This window comes from Puntigrus tetrazona, chromosome 2, assembly GCF_018831695.1.
Source record: "Puntigrus tetrazona isolate hp1 chromosome 2, ASM1883169v1, whole genome shotgun sequence".
In the NCBI taxonomy this organism is placed as follows: Eukaryota; Metazoa; Chordata; class Actinopteri; order Cypriniformes; family Cyprinidae; genus Puntigrus; species Puntigrus tetrazona.
The window spans coordinates 15,860,156-15,877,639 of record NC_056700.1 but is presented as its reverse complement, the minus strand read 5'-3'; the positions used below and the strand labels follow the sequence as shown (position 1 = coordinate 15,877,639).

Genomic DNA, 17,484 nt, shown 5'->3' with positions numbered 1-17,484 from the left:
TTGAACCATATTACCCAGGATTCAAACCGGAGCTCCTCGAGTACTCCATGAGCTACAGAACAAATGGAATATTGTAATATTCTTCAAGCAATTGTTTGAAAATAAGGCTTTATTAATCGAAACTCTGTAAATTTGTGTGAAAGGAATAAAATGCGTCAGTTTAACTGCCTCTGGTGTTCATTTCTTTTTATAAACTGCAGTGATATGTACGTCTCGGTACGAATTTTGTGCATCGCTAAAAATTGCACCCAGGTACGTTTATGTCATGAGACCAGGTAGCTTTAACTATATACAGTTAATGACGCGTGGTTAGACGTTTTCGGAGTTGAGCAGCTCATCTCAGCCTCGACTGCACTGCATGCTGAGAGGAATAATGACACCTAAGATTGTATTCCCTGAGAACTGCAATTTTCTTCTTACTGATCATGTAGGCAGCATCTCCATTAAGAGAACAGAAAACATCACGCTTGCTTCGACGTAACGGTCAGACGTTATTTAAACATAAAAGGACTAAAACACACAGCAATCAATTCACACATGATATTTGTAAATCATTTTATTTCAAACGGCAAAATAAAACGGCTAGCTGCAGGGTTGTGGAAAACAGAAATAGGCTGGCAGTCAATTTAACCAAAAAAGACTGCAGCTTTATGCTTATATTATGCACTTATTATGTAAAAATATAAAATGAAAAGATATCAAACTAACGTTAAAAAAGTGAAACCCATTTAAAAATACAGACCTTCCAAAGGTGCTTGCTATTATGTTGCTCCAAACCTGAATATTAGCGAAGCAATTCAATTATTTTATTTCAAAACCCAAAACTCAAATGAAAGATTTCATTTATCAAAAAAACCCTGAAAATAACCTTTCAGTAATTAAACTTCCATAACTGCACTCAACCTTGGTAAAGTTCTTCTGCAGTTCTATCCAAGCTAACAGGGAACATTCTTAGAAACTCACTTTCTGATATTATTCCAGCAACATGATTAGAATGTTTGCTCGATTATATGATCTCTATTAACGTTCTCAAAATAATCACTTATGCACAATGTACTTTAGAAGTTTTTAACATTAAAGGGTCACTCCACCCCAAAATTAACATTTTGTTATTAGTCAGTTACATCCAAGACTCGTTCATCTTCGGAACACAGTTTAAATAAAGAAAGCTAGGGGGCTTGTGGGTTGTGCCTCTGACCACTGTCAAGGTCCAGAAAAGTATGAAAGACACCATCAAAAATAGTCAGTGGAAACATATTTTATTTGTACAAAAACAAAATAAAAATAATGACTTTATTCAACAGTTCGTCTCTTCTGTGTCTCTCTTCATCGCAGCAGAGAGACACAGAGGAGACAAACTGCTAAATAGTTGTTTTTATTTTCGTTGTGTATTCTTGTCGCTTCATAACATTCAGATTGAACCACTGATGGCAGATGGACTATTTTTGACTATGTCTTTTCTGGTCCTTGGCAGGGTAATTCTCTTGGCAGTCAATGGGACAGTCACAAGCCTCCCGAATTTCATCCAAAAATATATTCAATTGTGTTCTGAAGACAAACAAAGTTTTTATAGGATTGGAAAGAATAGGGCGGGTAAGCGATCAATGCAAACATTTTTATTTTGGATTTAAAAAATCTTTAATACTAGTTACATGTTTTTACATGTAACTTTCCTATAAATGTTATCAAAATGTTATTTCACCCAAACAATCTTTTGGCCCTAGCCTCGCATTTAGGCACAGCTAGTACACACTTCTGACACGTACCTATCCTAAGTAAGGCACAGTGTGTATATAAAACGCTGACGCTGTCAGAACATGCAACCGTAAATGTGATAAATAAACGTTATGGTTTTGGTCAATGATTTCAACCATCTGAAACTGGAAAAAAAATCTTTATTGTGGATTTTCAGTGTTTTTTGCATATATATAAATAAGAGGGTACAATTCTCTTGACAAAAAGAGAAAATGTTATTTTGTGCTCCACCTGAAGAAAATAATGGCAGTCTGGAATTTAATTTCATGTTTAGATGAACTATGCCTTTTTTAAGATGCATAAGAACATTCTAAAGCCCAAACCAGAATTAGAAAATTGACTTTTTATAAACTATTTATAAACTATTAATGAAAAGCTCTATATCAATCAGCCATGGTTCAGTTCTGCAATTGTCCCTAAAGCACTAGTGGAAACATCTACCAAATGTAGGCAGGTACTTCTTAGTAGACACAGTCATGTAAATAAGCAATGAGTGGGTACTTAAGGAAAAGTCATTGGAAGAACAGCAAAAACAGCATGTCTTACAAAAAACTGTGTTCACAGCTTGGCGGCCAACTCGCAGGTCTGCTTTAAAACAACACTGGCTGTAATGAGTAGCTGTACCTGGGCATGAAAAATGAGCATCTGCTTTTGCAGATAAGGCATCGCTGAGAAAAACTGAAATGTAGCTTTATTTGGTATGTCTGGTGGTGGAAAAAAAAAAAAAAAAAAAAAAAGTAGGATATGGTGCATGCTGACTTCACCGCAGGGCATGTGAGGAGTGGGGCGGGGGTGGGAAAGCGACGTAAACAGCTGCAGTGGAACAACGCTGCCCCCTAATGGAATAATCGGCTACGCTCTCAATCCAACGCAGTTTTTCACTGAAACTAATGTAATTGAAAATTTGCCATTGAAAAACACTGATTACAGATCATGCGCATGATGAGATGGTACATAACTGGTCTGTTGAAACAGGCAGAAGAACGTGTTTGTTAATGTGGGAGACGCAGACGTCGCCATCAGACGGAGTTCAATTCTCCCAGGACGGTAAGTGATCCTGCTGCTTCTGCTCTGAAGTCCATCACAAGGCGTGGACACAGATGGCGACCGTACGGTGCCGATGGAAATCACAGACTGTCTTGCATGCAAACGGAACGTCATACGCATATTAACACAGATTCTAAAGTTTACATTGAGCTGTCCGGCTTACTCTCTGTATCTGCGCCAGGCCAGACTACAGAAATATGGTACGGCTTGAGGTCTTCTTCCGAGACGAAGTCTGGAGCGCGGCTCATGAGGTCGTGACCTCTGAAGGATTTTGGAAAAGCTATTACATCTCTGATACTGGGAGCTCCTACAATGATGGACACTAGTCGATCTAGTCCTGTCGAGGGGGAGGGGAAAGCAATTCAATAATAATTAGGAATTCAGAATAAACTGTTTCCATATTTATTATGTGGAATCACTTTTTATCTGTAATGATTCTTTTTTTTTTTTTGAAAGCGGTGCATTTTGGAAAATATTTTTTTGGAAAGCATGGTAATTTTCAGATTTCTTTGATGAAAGTTTTTTTCTTTTTTGAACAGTTTGTTAAATTACCAAGGCCACTTTTGATCAGTTTAATATATCCGTGCCATAGTAGTATTTTTTTTTCGATGAATTCATTGAAAAACAATCAAGCTTTTGAACTGCAGTGTACTTAAATTGAAATATATATTCATATACATCCAAAATATTTAATCATGCATGCCTATTTAAATTGCCTGTCATGGTCAAGTTAATTCTCAAGTTAAATATCAAAATGAATACGTTTTTCATATTATAATGTTGTGGTGATTTAAAACAACTATTATACGTTTTTAGTTTATGATTTTTCATTATATATAGAAAATGATATAGAATCAGGCGTCAAATTTGAATAAAACGGTGCATCCCTGATCAAAACACACATTTAAGTTGAATTTGTTTACTCTTTAGCTGTTGTAATGTAAACAAGAACATGGCAAATTTGAATATCACAGTTTAAGCAAGCTGTAAAAACAGCTCTAGTGCTGCCACACACAAAAAATAAACCCAAACAGAGGTTCTCGAATGATCAAGGGCACTTCATGCTTCAGTTTACAGTCTAAAAACTGAAACAAAGCTGCCAAAAATTCTTGGCTAGCAAGCAATTTGAGTTTTTGAGCATGACCGTTCCACTTTAGCCAACAGGAGAATGTAATCAACAGGGCCTTTCGTCACAGTGGTACCCCAACAACCTTGCAAAAGTACAAGGTAGCATGTGTTGAATGCTCACTCACCTAGTGCAATTCCACCATGAGGAGGGGCCCCGGAGTCCAGAGCCTCCAATAAATGAGAAAGAAGCGACGGGTCCTCCTACAAACACAAGCAAGATGGAGAAAAATGACAAAGTGGACCTTGTAATTCACAGCCTTTTCAGCTTGAAAGAGAATTGCTCATAGTCTCGGCATGTATAAATCATACAGATCCGTGCAACTGCTTTAGTGTCAACAGAGTAAATAGACCTTCAAAAAGATTTCCTTTGTAGACACAAATCTCAAGATCGACCTGAGTAAAAACCCCCTAATGTGGTGTTTCTTCTCCCTGGCTCTTAAGATCCAAAGCATTTGTTTTCTTTAAAGGCAGTTAAATATAGCTTAATGGGTTGCCACAGCGACCGGTAGTGGGTAGTTGGTGCGGGGGTGTTAAGTAAGAGTCGCAAATAAGAAAATGGTGCAGTCGGGTATCTGGACACGTCCATTACAAGTGCTTTAACTCGCTGTCAGAGTAGCATTAAATGATGCTCTTTGCGCGCCGTGTAATTTTTCACTCTTGTTCCATTACCTTGAGAATTGTGTCCAGGACGTACAGCTGCTGAGAGGCATTGTGGATGCGAATCGAACCTCCTCCAATCTCGCAGCCATTCAGTACCAAGTCATAATGCTGGCCACGCACCTGAGAGAGCAGATAAACAGGTGGGGGAAATGTGTGGAATTTAAAGCAAGATCATAAATTTCCTCTATGAAATACTCAGATCATGACTGTAGACTTACAAAGTGATAAAACCACAGACTGTGTCTGGGTATCACCAAATATCTCAAGGTATGCGAATGTTTAAATACATAGTGGGGTCAAAATGCTTGAGACCACCAGTGATCTTGCATTCCTATCAAAGATTACATATACATATACATATATATACATATATATATATATATATATATATATATATATATATATATATATATATATATATATATATATATGTGTGTGTGTGTGTGTGTGTGTGTGTGTGTGTGTGTGTGTGTGTGTGTGTGTGTGCGTGTAAAAGCTCAATAAAATGACTCCAAAGAACAATTTACTGATAAATCATTAGGACAAAATATTACAGCAAAAATATACATTATTGTTCCACAGTTCTGGGGTCAGAAATGATTTTATTTTAAGCAAGAATGCTTTATGTTTATTGACCTTTTACATTGTAACAAACAAATTCATATAAATGTCAAACAAAAGAATTATATATAAAAATAATTTAAAATTATTAATATAAAAACTATATAAATGCTGTTCCTTTTTTTAATTAATTTAGCAGCAAAGCTATTTTCAACATTAATAATAATAACAAGAAGAAATAATAATTTAGCACCAAATTACCATTAGAATAATTTATAATGAATCAAGTGAGATAAGTCTGGGGTAATAGCTGCTAAAAAAAAAAATCATCTTTTCCATCACAAAATAGTTATTTTATTGTGAAATATTTTTTCTGTTTATTACAGATTTTACTTTTTTAATCAACTAAATGCAGCCTTGGTGATTGTCAAAAACAAAGGAAAAGAAGCCTATCCTGTAAGATTTTCCATTAAATTGCAAAACTATGACTGTAAGGTTAAAATAGATCATTTGTGTTGTACCTGTACCTGTTGTACCATTAGTGTATGTACCTTGTGGGGTTGCGTATAGAGCAGATGGGCATCCTCGGGGACCGGGCAGTGAAAGGATGGTGGGCAGACTCAAGCATTTCTGGATCATCCTCTTTGGGTAAGAAAAGGGGAAAGTCCACCACCCACAAGAAGTGAAAGACAGATGGGTCACGGACAGGCACACCATAGCGCTCAAGCAGCTCAGCGCACTGCAGTCTCAGCTTCCCCAACAGAGGGCACTAAAACATGACACACACTATAATTATATTGAGAAATAATGAAGCACTACAAGAACTCATTAGGACAGAAAGAGTAAATGGCTCAAATAGCTGAATTGGCTTAAATGAACCTCTATCTTTTGAAGAGAATTTTATGTGATTATCATTTTTTTAAATATATTTTTAGAACTTATTTATAACATATTATTTATTATATTTTTTAACTTACATTTAATTTAAAATGTATCTAATTTTATTTTAGCGCTTCAACTTATACTTATTTCATTGCCACGGCAACATTTCACATTTGGTTGTTTTATCTATAAAATCACCTATATCTATTGTTTTCCATCTGTATATTTCAGATAAATTTTTTGGCTAAAACATCTTTAGGTAATGACAGCATTTTATTTTCTTTTTGTATATTAGTACTTCTAAAGCATACATTAATGCAGTATTCTGTAGGACCATATTTGAAATCCCTTAAACCAACCCCTTACCTAAACTTCACAACTACCTCACTAATAAGCAGCAAACTAGGAGTTTATTGAAAAAGTTGCACTTAATGTATTAATTCGGTCACCAAACTAAAGTTTGTTTTTTGTCAAAGGGATTCAATGTTTTTTTGCTGACTTTCATTGCAAGTACAAAAACAGTTGGTGCATTCTACAAAATATCGTCCTTTTTGTTCCCCATAAGAAAAAAAGTGATACAGGTTTGGAACAACATGAGGAAATGATGAAAGACGAGGAAAAGATGAAAGAATTTTCCTTTTTGTTTGAACTATCCCTTTAGCACCATGTTTCAGGATGTTCAGGACTGCAGAAAGGACACATTCTGAGAATCTACAGATCACTGGAGAATGGCTACTAACCTCAGATTAGTCATTTCAAAAATTATAAAAATCTGAACTGCAACTCTGTTTTTTGTTAATGCATGAAACGGCTAAGAATGAGGCCACGAGAGGCCTTTATTTGAGGGCAGGAACATGCAAACGAATTCCTAAGTATCTAAAACTATATTTGAGGAGAAAGATCTCCCCCAGCTCTCATTTCTCCCACTTTCTGCACTAGCAACATCACCATTCATCCCACAACTTCAGCTTACAAAGCTCGCCAGTTATCCCTAGCCATCTCCCACATCTCTGCTTTGTGACTAAACAGCCGTCTCACTTTGTGCCAAGCTCACCATCTGCACCAGCCCCGAGCGAGAGCTGAGGCACGGAAAAGATGAATATTCTTTTAAAAGTGATTAGATCACGTCAGCATTCTTCTGAAGCCACATTTTCCAAAAACCCTTAGTTATCAATCACTGCAGTGCATAAAAACGGATGGGAAGGTACTTGAGGACTTTAAAGAGGGACGCCGGGCACTGAATTATTTACTCAAACTCAAAAATGGCATAATGTACCTGTGGTCTAACTGTAGTTTTATGTAGATGTTTGTTCGCTGAGCTCTCATGATGCGTTTATGAGATTGAATCAGCGTGGCTCTGCGAATCTGCGAGGATGCGGAACAAAATGCAGGAGGATACGCACCACGTTCTCCCGGGGTCCGGCTGTGATGAAGATCAGGTCTCCAGCATTGGCCTGGGCCATCTGGAGCAGCTGCTGTTTGGCCGTGTCCGAAAGCAGCCGGCTGAGAGGGGATTTCAGTGAACCATCTGCCCTTACTGGAGCCACGCTCACCTCCTGTACGACACACGGTGCAAACACAGCAATGATCATCCATTTCCTCCACCGGCCCGTATTCAATTTCCATTGACAGCATAGGGCACAAACTCTTGAGCAATCATCAGTCTCGAGAACACTGCGGGCTGGTTTCCCAGACGCAAACGAAGCCAAGACAGGACTTAAAATGGATAGCAATGGAGAATCACCTTTGACGGTTCCATTTAGTTCAAGCCAAAAACCTTAGCTCAAAGTTCACTTTCCATTTATAAATACTACTGATAGAAGACAAAATAAAGTGTTTGGAGAGGGGAAAACTAAGCAGAACAGTCAGAAGTGTTGAAGAGCGTTTGTAGAGACTTAACAGAATGGAATGAGATGGACACCAGAACTTAAATTTGGGTTGCCCAATGCAGGCTACAGGCACAGACAAAAGTATTTAGGATTATGTTCTTGACATTTAGAAGAAACTACTATTAAAACAATGTTTCCCTTTTGAAATGAATAAGTACAAAATAGCAAAATAAGCTGTGATTTTATTAACTAAAAAGAACCAGCTCATAAGGGTCATTCTTTATGAGGTTTGACTACACTGGTCATGCCATCTGTTTTTTTTTTTTTTTTGATTTACCAAAAACAAACAATGCATAATAATCAGTTGTTTAGGAGTTGGACTACACTGATCCATCAATATCCATCAAGTTTTTATTCATGACAAAGAAATGATTCCTAAGAGTTACTTGTTGGGGAATCAACTGGACTATACTGGTTATGTTACATGTTACATGCACTCAAAAAATTATTTTAGTTCTTTGCTCAGTTTACTTGAACAAAATATGCTAAAACAACACAAATCTTAATTTTTACTCAGTTGTCATTTGCACTCAATTTTGTTATGTTGAATGAAATCAAATTAGTAAAATATGAAGTTGACTTAAACCATTTGTGTTGGGCGTGCACAAATCATTTATGTTGCACTGATTGAAACTGGGCAATGGATTTATAGTTCCCAGCATGCTTTGCATATGAATAGATCAGGAGAATAAATGTTGAAATTAAATGCTGTTAATGCATTTTTAGTAAAGGTAAAGACCCTTTAATGTTTGTTGTTCATTTATATTGACATTTAAAAGAGTTTATGTTTATGTTGTTACCCCTATGGTGAAGTGTAGACCTTGCTGTTAAGCTATGGCTACATTAGCTGTAAATGTGCAAATGCCAGTGAATCAGGCGAGTATGTGACTGTGACAGTCTACATGGTCAGCATTTCTACCCTTCACAGTCAAACAATCGTGTGTGTGTGTGCATGACAGCTACTGACATCCCAAGCACAAGCTCAACTCTTCACCACAAAAAGCCAAACAAAAATGATGTTATATGGAATAAACTCTTTTTTAAAATGTTCAAAATAAACATTAAAAGCTTTGACTCTACCAGGCCTTTCCTTTTTCATAAAAATGCAAAAACTGTAACCAGTGTTTTATTAAGTTAGATCAAGAAGGTATTTTTTTTGAGCGTGGTTCTGATTCACCTAAAAGATTTAAAATATTTTTTTTTCAGGAACCAGGCCACACTGCTTATAGTGCATGGCAAACAAATTACTTAAAAGAGCCATTCATTTTGGGAGTTGAGCTACACGGGTGATGCTACAAGTTTCAAAAATGAAATCTCAACTTACAGACTTACCGTATTGAGTAAAACACAAAGGAAGATATTTTCTGGTAGGATTATCAGTTTTTTGTCCATATATGGAAAGCCAACTTTTTCAAAATATGTTCCATAACAGAAAGTAAGTCATACAAATTTTAAATGACATTAAACGACAACAATTACAATTTTGGGGTAAACCGTCCCAATATTTAGGAATAGTTCCCTCGTATAATAGTAACGTGCATATTTTTGACCTTAGCAGCACAACTAACAAGAGCATAATGAGACAAGATGCTAATTAGTATTAGTATCTCAGGACCGAGCAACTAACGTGAATTAACATGAAAAATGAGTAAAACTATTTTATATGACATGAATCATTACAATTTATAAATTAGAAATCTACTTTATATGGTGTGGCGAAAAAACACATATAACATTCCCTTTAGAAGACTCTATGGATGGTCTACAACACAAATAGGGAGCTGTGTCCCTCCAGTGAGGTTGATCTTGCCTCAGGGTAAGTATGCTGTGTGTTACATTTGACTGTTTTACCACCAAATCATCCTGACTTATTGATCACTTTTCAGATGAATATTTCAGGAGACTTCCAGTGATGTTCACACACTGACTGCTGGTAGCGATTCATCAGCAAACAGAGGGAGAAAGTCACACAACTCACCTGACCATATTGCGTCTTGGCAGTTTGTTTCAGGAACTCCAAGTCTTTGCCCTTCAGGTGTTTCTGTGAAAGAAACGCCACACACAGTTACCCTTAACTGCTCCAGGGACAGTAAAAAAGGGAGATGTATGAATGGGAGAAATTGTAATGCTGAGCACATTAACTTACTTTTATTAAAAAGTGACTAATAGAATGAAGATCACACGAATTATAGCTTTGATTGCCTTCTCGAAAGACAAGAACATGAATTGTAAGGAATATAAAAAGTATTTTATTCCTCTAATCAATACTATTTTGTTCTTGTTCTTGTATTTAACACTGAATTTACTGAAATTATTTAACTGATTGATACATTAATTCAGATTATAATTAATACGTGTTTGAAAACCAAGCTACATTGATTGTGTTGTCAGTGTTAAATTGCTTACAAGAACTGACTGAAAAGATTAATTCATTTGTTAAATCTGACTACACCGATTAAGCTGTAGATTCAGCCGTGGTGTCGGGATGTAAGAATCAAAACCTATAGATTCTGTCCTTACCGTTCCTTCTGGGACGCAGATGGCCTGAATGCAGCCACGTGGTTTAAGAAGGGCATCTTTGATAAACTCAATCTGTGTTCCCTGGAATGCTGTGGTGACATCAACAAGCTAAAAAGGAAAAAAAAACACATCAAACCACAAAAGAAATACGATATAACTAATTATTACAATTATTATTGCAATTTTAACTATTTTCTATTTTCAAGTAATGTATTCCTGTGATAATTTCATATATTGCAAAACGTCTGAATTTTCAGCAATCATTATTCTAGTTTTCAGTGTGACACGAGCAAATGTTTTTATATACTGTATATTTGGGTGTTTCCTTGGAAACCGGTACTTTTTTTGGAAACTTTTTTTCAGGATTGATGAATAGGAAATTCAAAAGAACAGCATTTATTTGAAATACACAATTATTTGTGCCATTATAAATGTTTTCCTATAAGAATTAAATTTACCGATGTAATTTTACAAATTATGAATTCCTTTAAAAACAAAATCTTACTGACCCCAAAGTTGTGTATTTAACATTTATCTATTACTTATCTAAATGCCAAAATATCCCAGATTCGGGAAAAAGGTTCGGTAAATCCACGGACAAAACTGTATGCATTCAGGACAAACAACGGTGCAAGAAAAAGTATCGCAAGAGATTCCTTTTTAATTGTTGAGCACCGCATGAAAATCTGTGATGTGTAGAGAAACAGGATGCCAGCACAGCGTGACGCCAAGGACGGCCAGCATGCAAACAACCTCATTGATGTCTTACGTCCAATCTAGGATGATCTGTGCAAAGAAAGAACGTGCGGTCACCTTCATCCCAAATCTAGTGTCTGGTTTGTCAACTCCGTAGTCTCTCATGGCTTCCTCATAAGTCATGGAGGGAAAAGGAACATTAATCTGTCCTTTGTCCTCTGGCCAGGAGTAATGGACCAAGCCTTCAATCAAACTCATGACTCCCGCCTGGTCTACAAAAGATATTTCAATATCCACCTAGGAGATGTGTCAACAAAAAAGAGAGAGAGAGAGAAATGAGCGAGACTGTTTTGTTCACGTTGCACATTTGTTTTTCAAATCTGATCCTTTTGCTCAGATGGTGCATAAAATGTGATTTTAATTGGATTTCAAATGACTTGAATGCAATTTGGATCAGGTTTCAGAAACTTGGTGTGTTTTGTTTGCAAATCAGGACATCGAGGACGCAAATCAGGACTCAAAAGCACAAAAAAAGCCGCTCGTCTGAACAAAAGCATAATGGTCTTTTGGGGTTCGTGATTTTTAGTCTGACGGAGAAGCCGGCAAAGCCTATTAGCAGCTCTCACCCTCGTGAGTGGAAGTTGGAGCTAGCCACATCATTAAAACACTCAATATTCATCTGCATCAGAACTGAGCCCCAGTTTCGCAGATATTGTTAGACGTGCTACGGCATGTTCCCCCTCAACCTTTAGCACATCATTACCTGTGTGAATTCAGGCTGTCTGTCAGGCTTGGAGCCCTCATCCCTGTAGCAGCGAGCGAGCTGAAAATACCTGAGATTGTGGGAGATAACCAGCAAGTAAGTGACTGTGGGCCAATACTGACTGACATTTTTAAATCATGCATAGCATATCATTTTCTTTTGACAGACTTTTCATAAAACTAGCCTGCAGTCCTGGCTTAGAGCAGCTACTAATTCAAAGAGACTTGCTGCCAAAATTGAAATGAAAATGAGACTATTGTGGTCATTATCATTTTTCAAAATCTAATAGAAACTAGACTTTTGCGCTTTCTGAACTGAAATGAGAGAGGTGCTGCCTGTGCAAAAACGTCAACATAATACTAGTGTGTTCTGGGTGGTTGCCCACACTTTCTCTCGCACTTCTGTTCAGCTGCTTTTGCTTCACAAAAAAAAAAAAAAAAAAAAAAACTAATTTTAAGTATTTAAAGGTGCAGTCAGAAAAATACTATAATATTTATAATAAATAAATAAATAATATGCGGTACCATTCAAACATATGGGCTCAGTAAGATTCTTCATGAATTTTAAAAGACAACTCTTATGCTCAACTTTCATTCATTAAAGAAAACATTTAAAGCATAAATACTGTGAATGTTTATGTTATTACAACTGAAAATACCTTTCTATTTCAGTAGAATATAATGTATAGCATTCTAATATGCAATTGATCACATTCAAAATACATTTTTATTCACATAACTGGAGAACCATAATGATTTTTGGTCTATATATATTGATTTTGAATATTTAATTGTGCATGTTTATTCAATCTACGTGTACATGTATTTTCATATTAGATCTGCCATCATTTCAAACTCACATAAAAATTATAATTTACTCTTATTATATACTCTTTAGTATATCAGATGCATTGTAACATTTCAAATGACTGATTTTAGTTTTTAACATTTTATCTTATTTAGTATTGTTTATCGCATAGGACAGAATCACTGCAGATTGATTCCAAAAATGCTTAGATGCTCAAATATTTTAGTAAAATTCTAGAGCTCCAATATTTTTTTATAGTGTCATTCTATTGAGACCTAAGTGTCTTCATCATTTTAGACTGAAACAATCTTATATTGGGTCCTGTGAAATCTTACAATTCTTTAATGTTAATTGCTATTATTATTATTATAACTATTAATGTTTACTACCTACATGAGCCCTAGACCCCTTCAGTACACAAACGTTGTAAACAAAGCTAAACGTGTCGGCAGTAACCCACACAGTGACCGATGAGTTAATACCACCTCAACATTTTTTGCTTTGAATTCCAAATTAGAAAAAAAAATCTTCAGAAAGCAGTTAGAATTCAAAGCAGCATTCTAATCCGTACCGGCAGTACACTCCACATACATGTCACTGTTTTGGCATTTCACACTGCATTGGAATGAATGCGGTTCTGCATAATTCAGAGCTGCTAACAGCTAAGAATAAGACTCCAAAAGCATGTTGGCCAACAAGATGTAGTTTTGTTGTCAAGGTGCTGTCAGTCAGTGAAGGCAGAGTTTAGTGAACGTGCCAAGCATCTGACAACAATCTGTGAATAAGAAGGAAACAGAAAATGCGAGAAAATATGACTTTTACCGGTCTATGCCAGCCACCATGAGAAGCTGTTTGAACTGCTGTGGGCTCTGTGGAAGAGAGTAGAACTTCCCAGGGTCTCCAGATGGCACCACAAACTCTTTGGCACCCTGAGAAACACAGTTACACTTGAATAAACGCTGTGTATCCCTGCCTCTCACTGAGAACCGAATCCGTCAGCATATCTCAAGCCAATCTGATAAATGAAAGTCACATTATTAAATAAAAAAAGAAAACCAAAATAAATTAGCACAGTGCAAGTAGAAAAATAGAGTGGAAAAATTTGCTAAATATAAAAGAATAGACTGACTTCTAATGATCTATCTATCTATCTACCCACACATCTATCCATCTTTCTTTTGAAACATAGAGGGGTTTTGTATACAGAGAAGTCCTCCTACATAGGAAAGAAAGGTTATTCAACACATCCAACTGTACAAATGTGGTTTTACATATGTAAGCTATTTAGAAGACACTGTAACATTCTAGATGAACATCTGCCCCCTACAGACCACTTTGTCGCAACTGCCCGGCCTCGTTGTGTAATGTCACAAAGTAGACTCTTCCTCAACTGTACTTTTACTATTTATAAGGCTCTAGCGATGCACCAAAATGAATTTATTTAGCCAAAACTACTGAATTGTTTAGGAAATAAATGGCAAATAGTATAATTCTGAAGTGATTTCAAAAACGTTTTAATTTGTGTGACTTCACAAAAACTTGTTTAAATAAAGTGACAATGGTATAGGAAAACACCGTAGGTATGAATACATCAAATGCAATTTTTTTAAAAGTGACAATCACACATTGTGAATGACTGCAAAAGAGAAATAAATAAATAAAAAGCTTTCAGTTATCAATACCATTACATACATTCGCTGTTCTCACTCAGCCTTGATTAATTTCTTTTGGAAACTGAAGTGTCCAGTGGGGTTATCGAGATAAAAATGAGTAGCATTCAGACGCTCTGACTTCTGTTTCAAAGCTTTAAAAGCTTTAAAAGTCCATTCGCTAAAAACAGATGTAAAAGTTCTTACAACAACAAAGCAAGAGGGAAGAAAACAGAGGGATGTTTTCACACATATTTTTGGGTAATGATCTGGCAATGTTTTGCACCAGCTGTATTTTGTTGATGTTTGGGCAAGCCTTACAGGGGTGTCTTGCAAGAGACAAGAAAGAGAAGCTCTCGTAAATTCAACTTTTCCGCAATTATAAAATGTTTTTATGCTTATTAATGTCGAGTTACATTCTGCATTCGCATTCTTTGGATTTGGCTCAGTAGGTATTATCTTTGCATTATCTTTGCGTTTTATGAATGCAATTTACAATGTTGGACATTTAATTACATTAACAAATAAATAAATGCTCATGGCAAATTCATTTGGAGTGAATTTAAATTGCAAGCACATATTATGCATGCATATATTTTTCTTAACAATTCCATATTGATTAAAGGGGTGATTGATAGCGATATCCCTTTTTTATGTTAATTAGAGTGCGATATTGCTGTTTGAGCATAAACTATATCTATATAAACTATATAGATTCACAAGTTTAACATCAATGTTCTAAACCAGTGGTTCTCATCCTGTTCCTCGCATCTCTCCCTCTCTCTCTCTCATTCAGGTCAACTCAGCTGTCCCATTTATACACTTATTTTCACATAGCTCTGAGAAATGTTATACTTGCCATACTGTATAACCACCCCTTTAAATGTGCAGAGTTTTCTCTGGAACAAAAGTAGCGTGTATCTGAATTAGCGCCTTGCCTTATACTGCACTTATAAAAATGACACGAGTTATACAGAAAAAACATTTAAAAATATATTTACCCCTGGTGTTCTTTTAAACAGTGTTGGTGTTTCCACATCCACAAATCCTTGGGAAAAGACAGGTAATGTACAGTAAGTATTTTAGTATGTGTAATTATGAAAATACCACTTTAAATCCTCACCATGCAAACTGCAAAGGTACTCCCTCATTTTCATCACCATTTGTGACCTCAGTCTTAAATTGTACTGCATGGTGGGCGACCGAAGATCAAGATACCGATACTGCATCCGGAGGGCTTCGGATTTCTTCAAGGCAATAATAAGAATTATAATTAAACATATCAGGAAACAACATCCATCCGGAATGAAACTCATTGGCTATTCCACAGTAAATGACATAGGATGAATAACACAAACACTAGTGAAAACCACTTCAAGGTCAGTTTTTACAATTATTCATTGTGATATAATTTCCATGACACTGAAACAAAGGTCTTGTCCTTGTCCTTGTTCATTCAAGATAACTGATAAGTTACAGCAAATAGTTAAAAAGTTTTACATTTATAAAATAATGAATAAATACTGTTCTTTTGAAAATTTCTTCCCTTTTGATGTTGTAGGGAAATATGGCCTTGTTATGTTCTTTGTAAGATTCACTCCAGATCTACTGTATGCAAAACTAGTACTACTTCATAACGCATTTCAAAATTTCATGCATGCAACATGCTAAATATTTTTACTCACTTTGACAAATTCTTTCATTTCAAACGGCAGCTTTCGGCAGGCACTGAACACTTCCATGCTCTCAGCACAGACCTCAATATCTCCTGTGGACATTTTCTGATATTGAATAAAATGTTTAATTATATACACGGCACACTGAGCAGAGTGTCATACTTTTCTCTTTATTTTGCATATAAACAGACCTTATTCTCCTGTCCCTCTGGTCTACGCCTGACCCTTCCTTTAACCGTGATGACAGACTCCACAGTGAGGCCAAGAAAAGCATTCTTCAAGTCAGATTTGGACTAAAGAAATAAATTGTTAAATAAAAAATATACAGTAATGGTAAAACATGCAGCAATTGAACCAACATATGTCGGCAGCAGCACCGAAATTAAATGATCAGACACAAAATAAGCAATAAAAGCGTATTGCTACCTCATCCTGTGGGATAAGAATTTGCACCAATCCACTGAAGTCTCTTAAGATCACGAAAAGATCTTGCCTGAAAAGCCAAGTACACATGTCTGTCTGATATAGTGATGTGGATCAGTACATTTTTGAAAGAATAAGCATTGCATCTCATACCTCAAATACTGAACCCATCCACATAGAGTAACCTCTTCATCTATATGACCGGAACACAATTCTCCACATGTGTGGCTTCTCAATGAAAAACTACTTTGACCTACAAGACATAAAACGTATTAGAAATGCTACACTAAAAATACTGAAAAAAGGCTATTAAAAATACACTGTCTAGTTTAACGAAGGTCACATTACCCGAGTAAGAAGAGCAGTTTCTGGAGAAGTTATGAGCCCGTGCTAACGAATTTGGAGGCAGAGATGGTTTTGTGAAATAAATATAATTAATGGGAGGTATTGATCTTCTGCTGTATAGACATCTTGACACCTGCTGAGTGGATCTAGGAAAAAATAACCTGCATCTGTTTGCCATCGTCCTGTGTGCGAGGTCGTTTTGTCTCTGGCTGAATTTATTCGGTATTGTTTTTATCAAATGAAAAGATACATGTCAGAGCATAAATAATTAGTTTGTGTCTTCTTTGTGTACACGAGTTTATATCTATAAATGCAGTTACATCATTGCAATGAATGTATCACTGACGGTCACCTTTGTTTTCCTTTCATTTCCTTAATCTTAAGTCGGTTTATAGGATACAAACACCTATAGCGCTTGCCTCACATAGCGTAGAAAATATCTGAAAAGAAATTAAAATCTTAATCCATATGACTTTTCACTGACTTTCCGAAGCATGACAGTTGTGAACTGTATCCGTGTGCTACAACCCGGCGAATGTAATGCTTTGACATAACTAATCAAATTTGAACTAATCGATGTATGCTTTTGTAACGTGGCAATGAATACCTTTTATTGCAAGAATGTACAATAATTTTAAGTATATAAACACAATTTATGTATTCTGGTAAATATGATATACAGC

At 36.1% G+C, this 17,484-nt stretch overlaps 1 protein-coding gene across 1 annotated transcript; it reads right to left on the bottom strand.

The window, feature by feature from the left end:
* Window positions 1-1,875: 1,875 nt before the first annotated feature.
* On the bottom strand, window positions 1,876-17,461 carry dars2 (aspartyl-tRNA synthetase 2, mitochondrial). The gene is given in 18 exon segments (XM_043217526.1): window positions 1,876-3,139; window positions 4,056-4,131; window positions 4,600-4,710; window positions 5,703-5,749; window positions 5,752-5,920; window positions 7,437-7,589; window positions 9,901-9,963; window positions 10,443-10,550; window positions 11,256-11,435; window positions 11,902-11,971; window positions 13,531-13,637; window positions 15,359-15,405; window positions 15,481-15,604; window positions 16,043-16,138; window positions 16,225-16,326; window positions 16,460-16,526; window positions 16,610-16,709; window positions 16,805-17,461. Coding segments are annotated over 18 exon segments (1,992 nt in total). The 5' UTR covers window positions 16,980-17,461; the 3' UTR covers window positions 1,876-2,942.
* Between the last annotated feature and the right edge of the window lie 23 nt (window positions 17,462-17,484).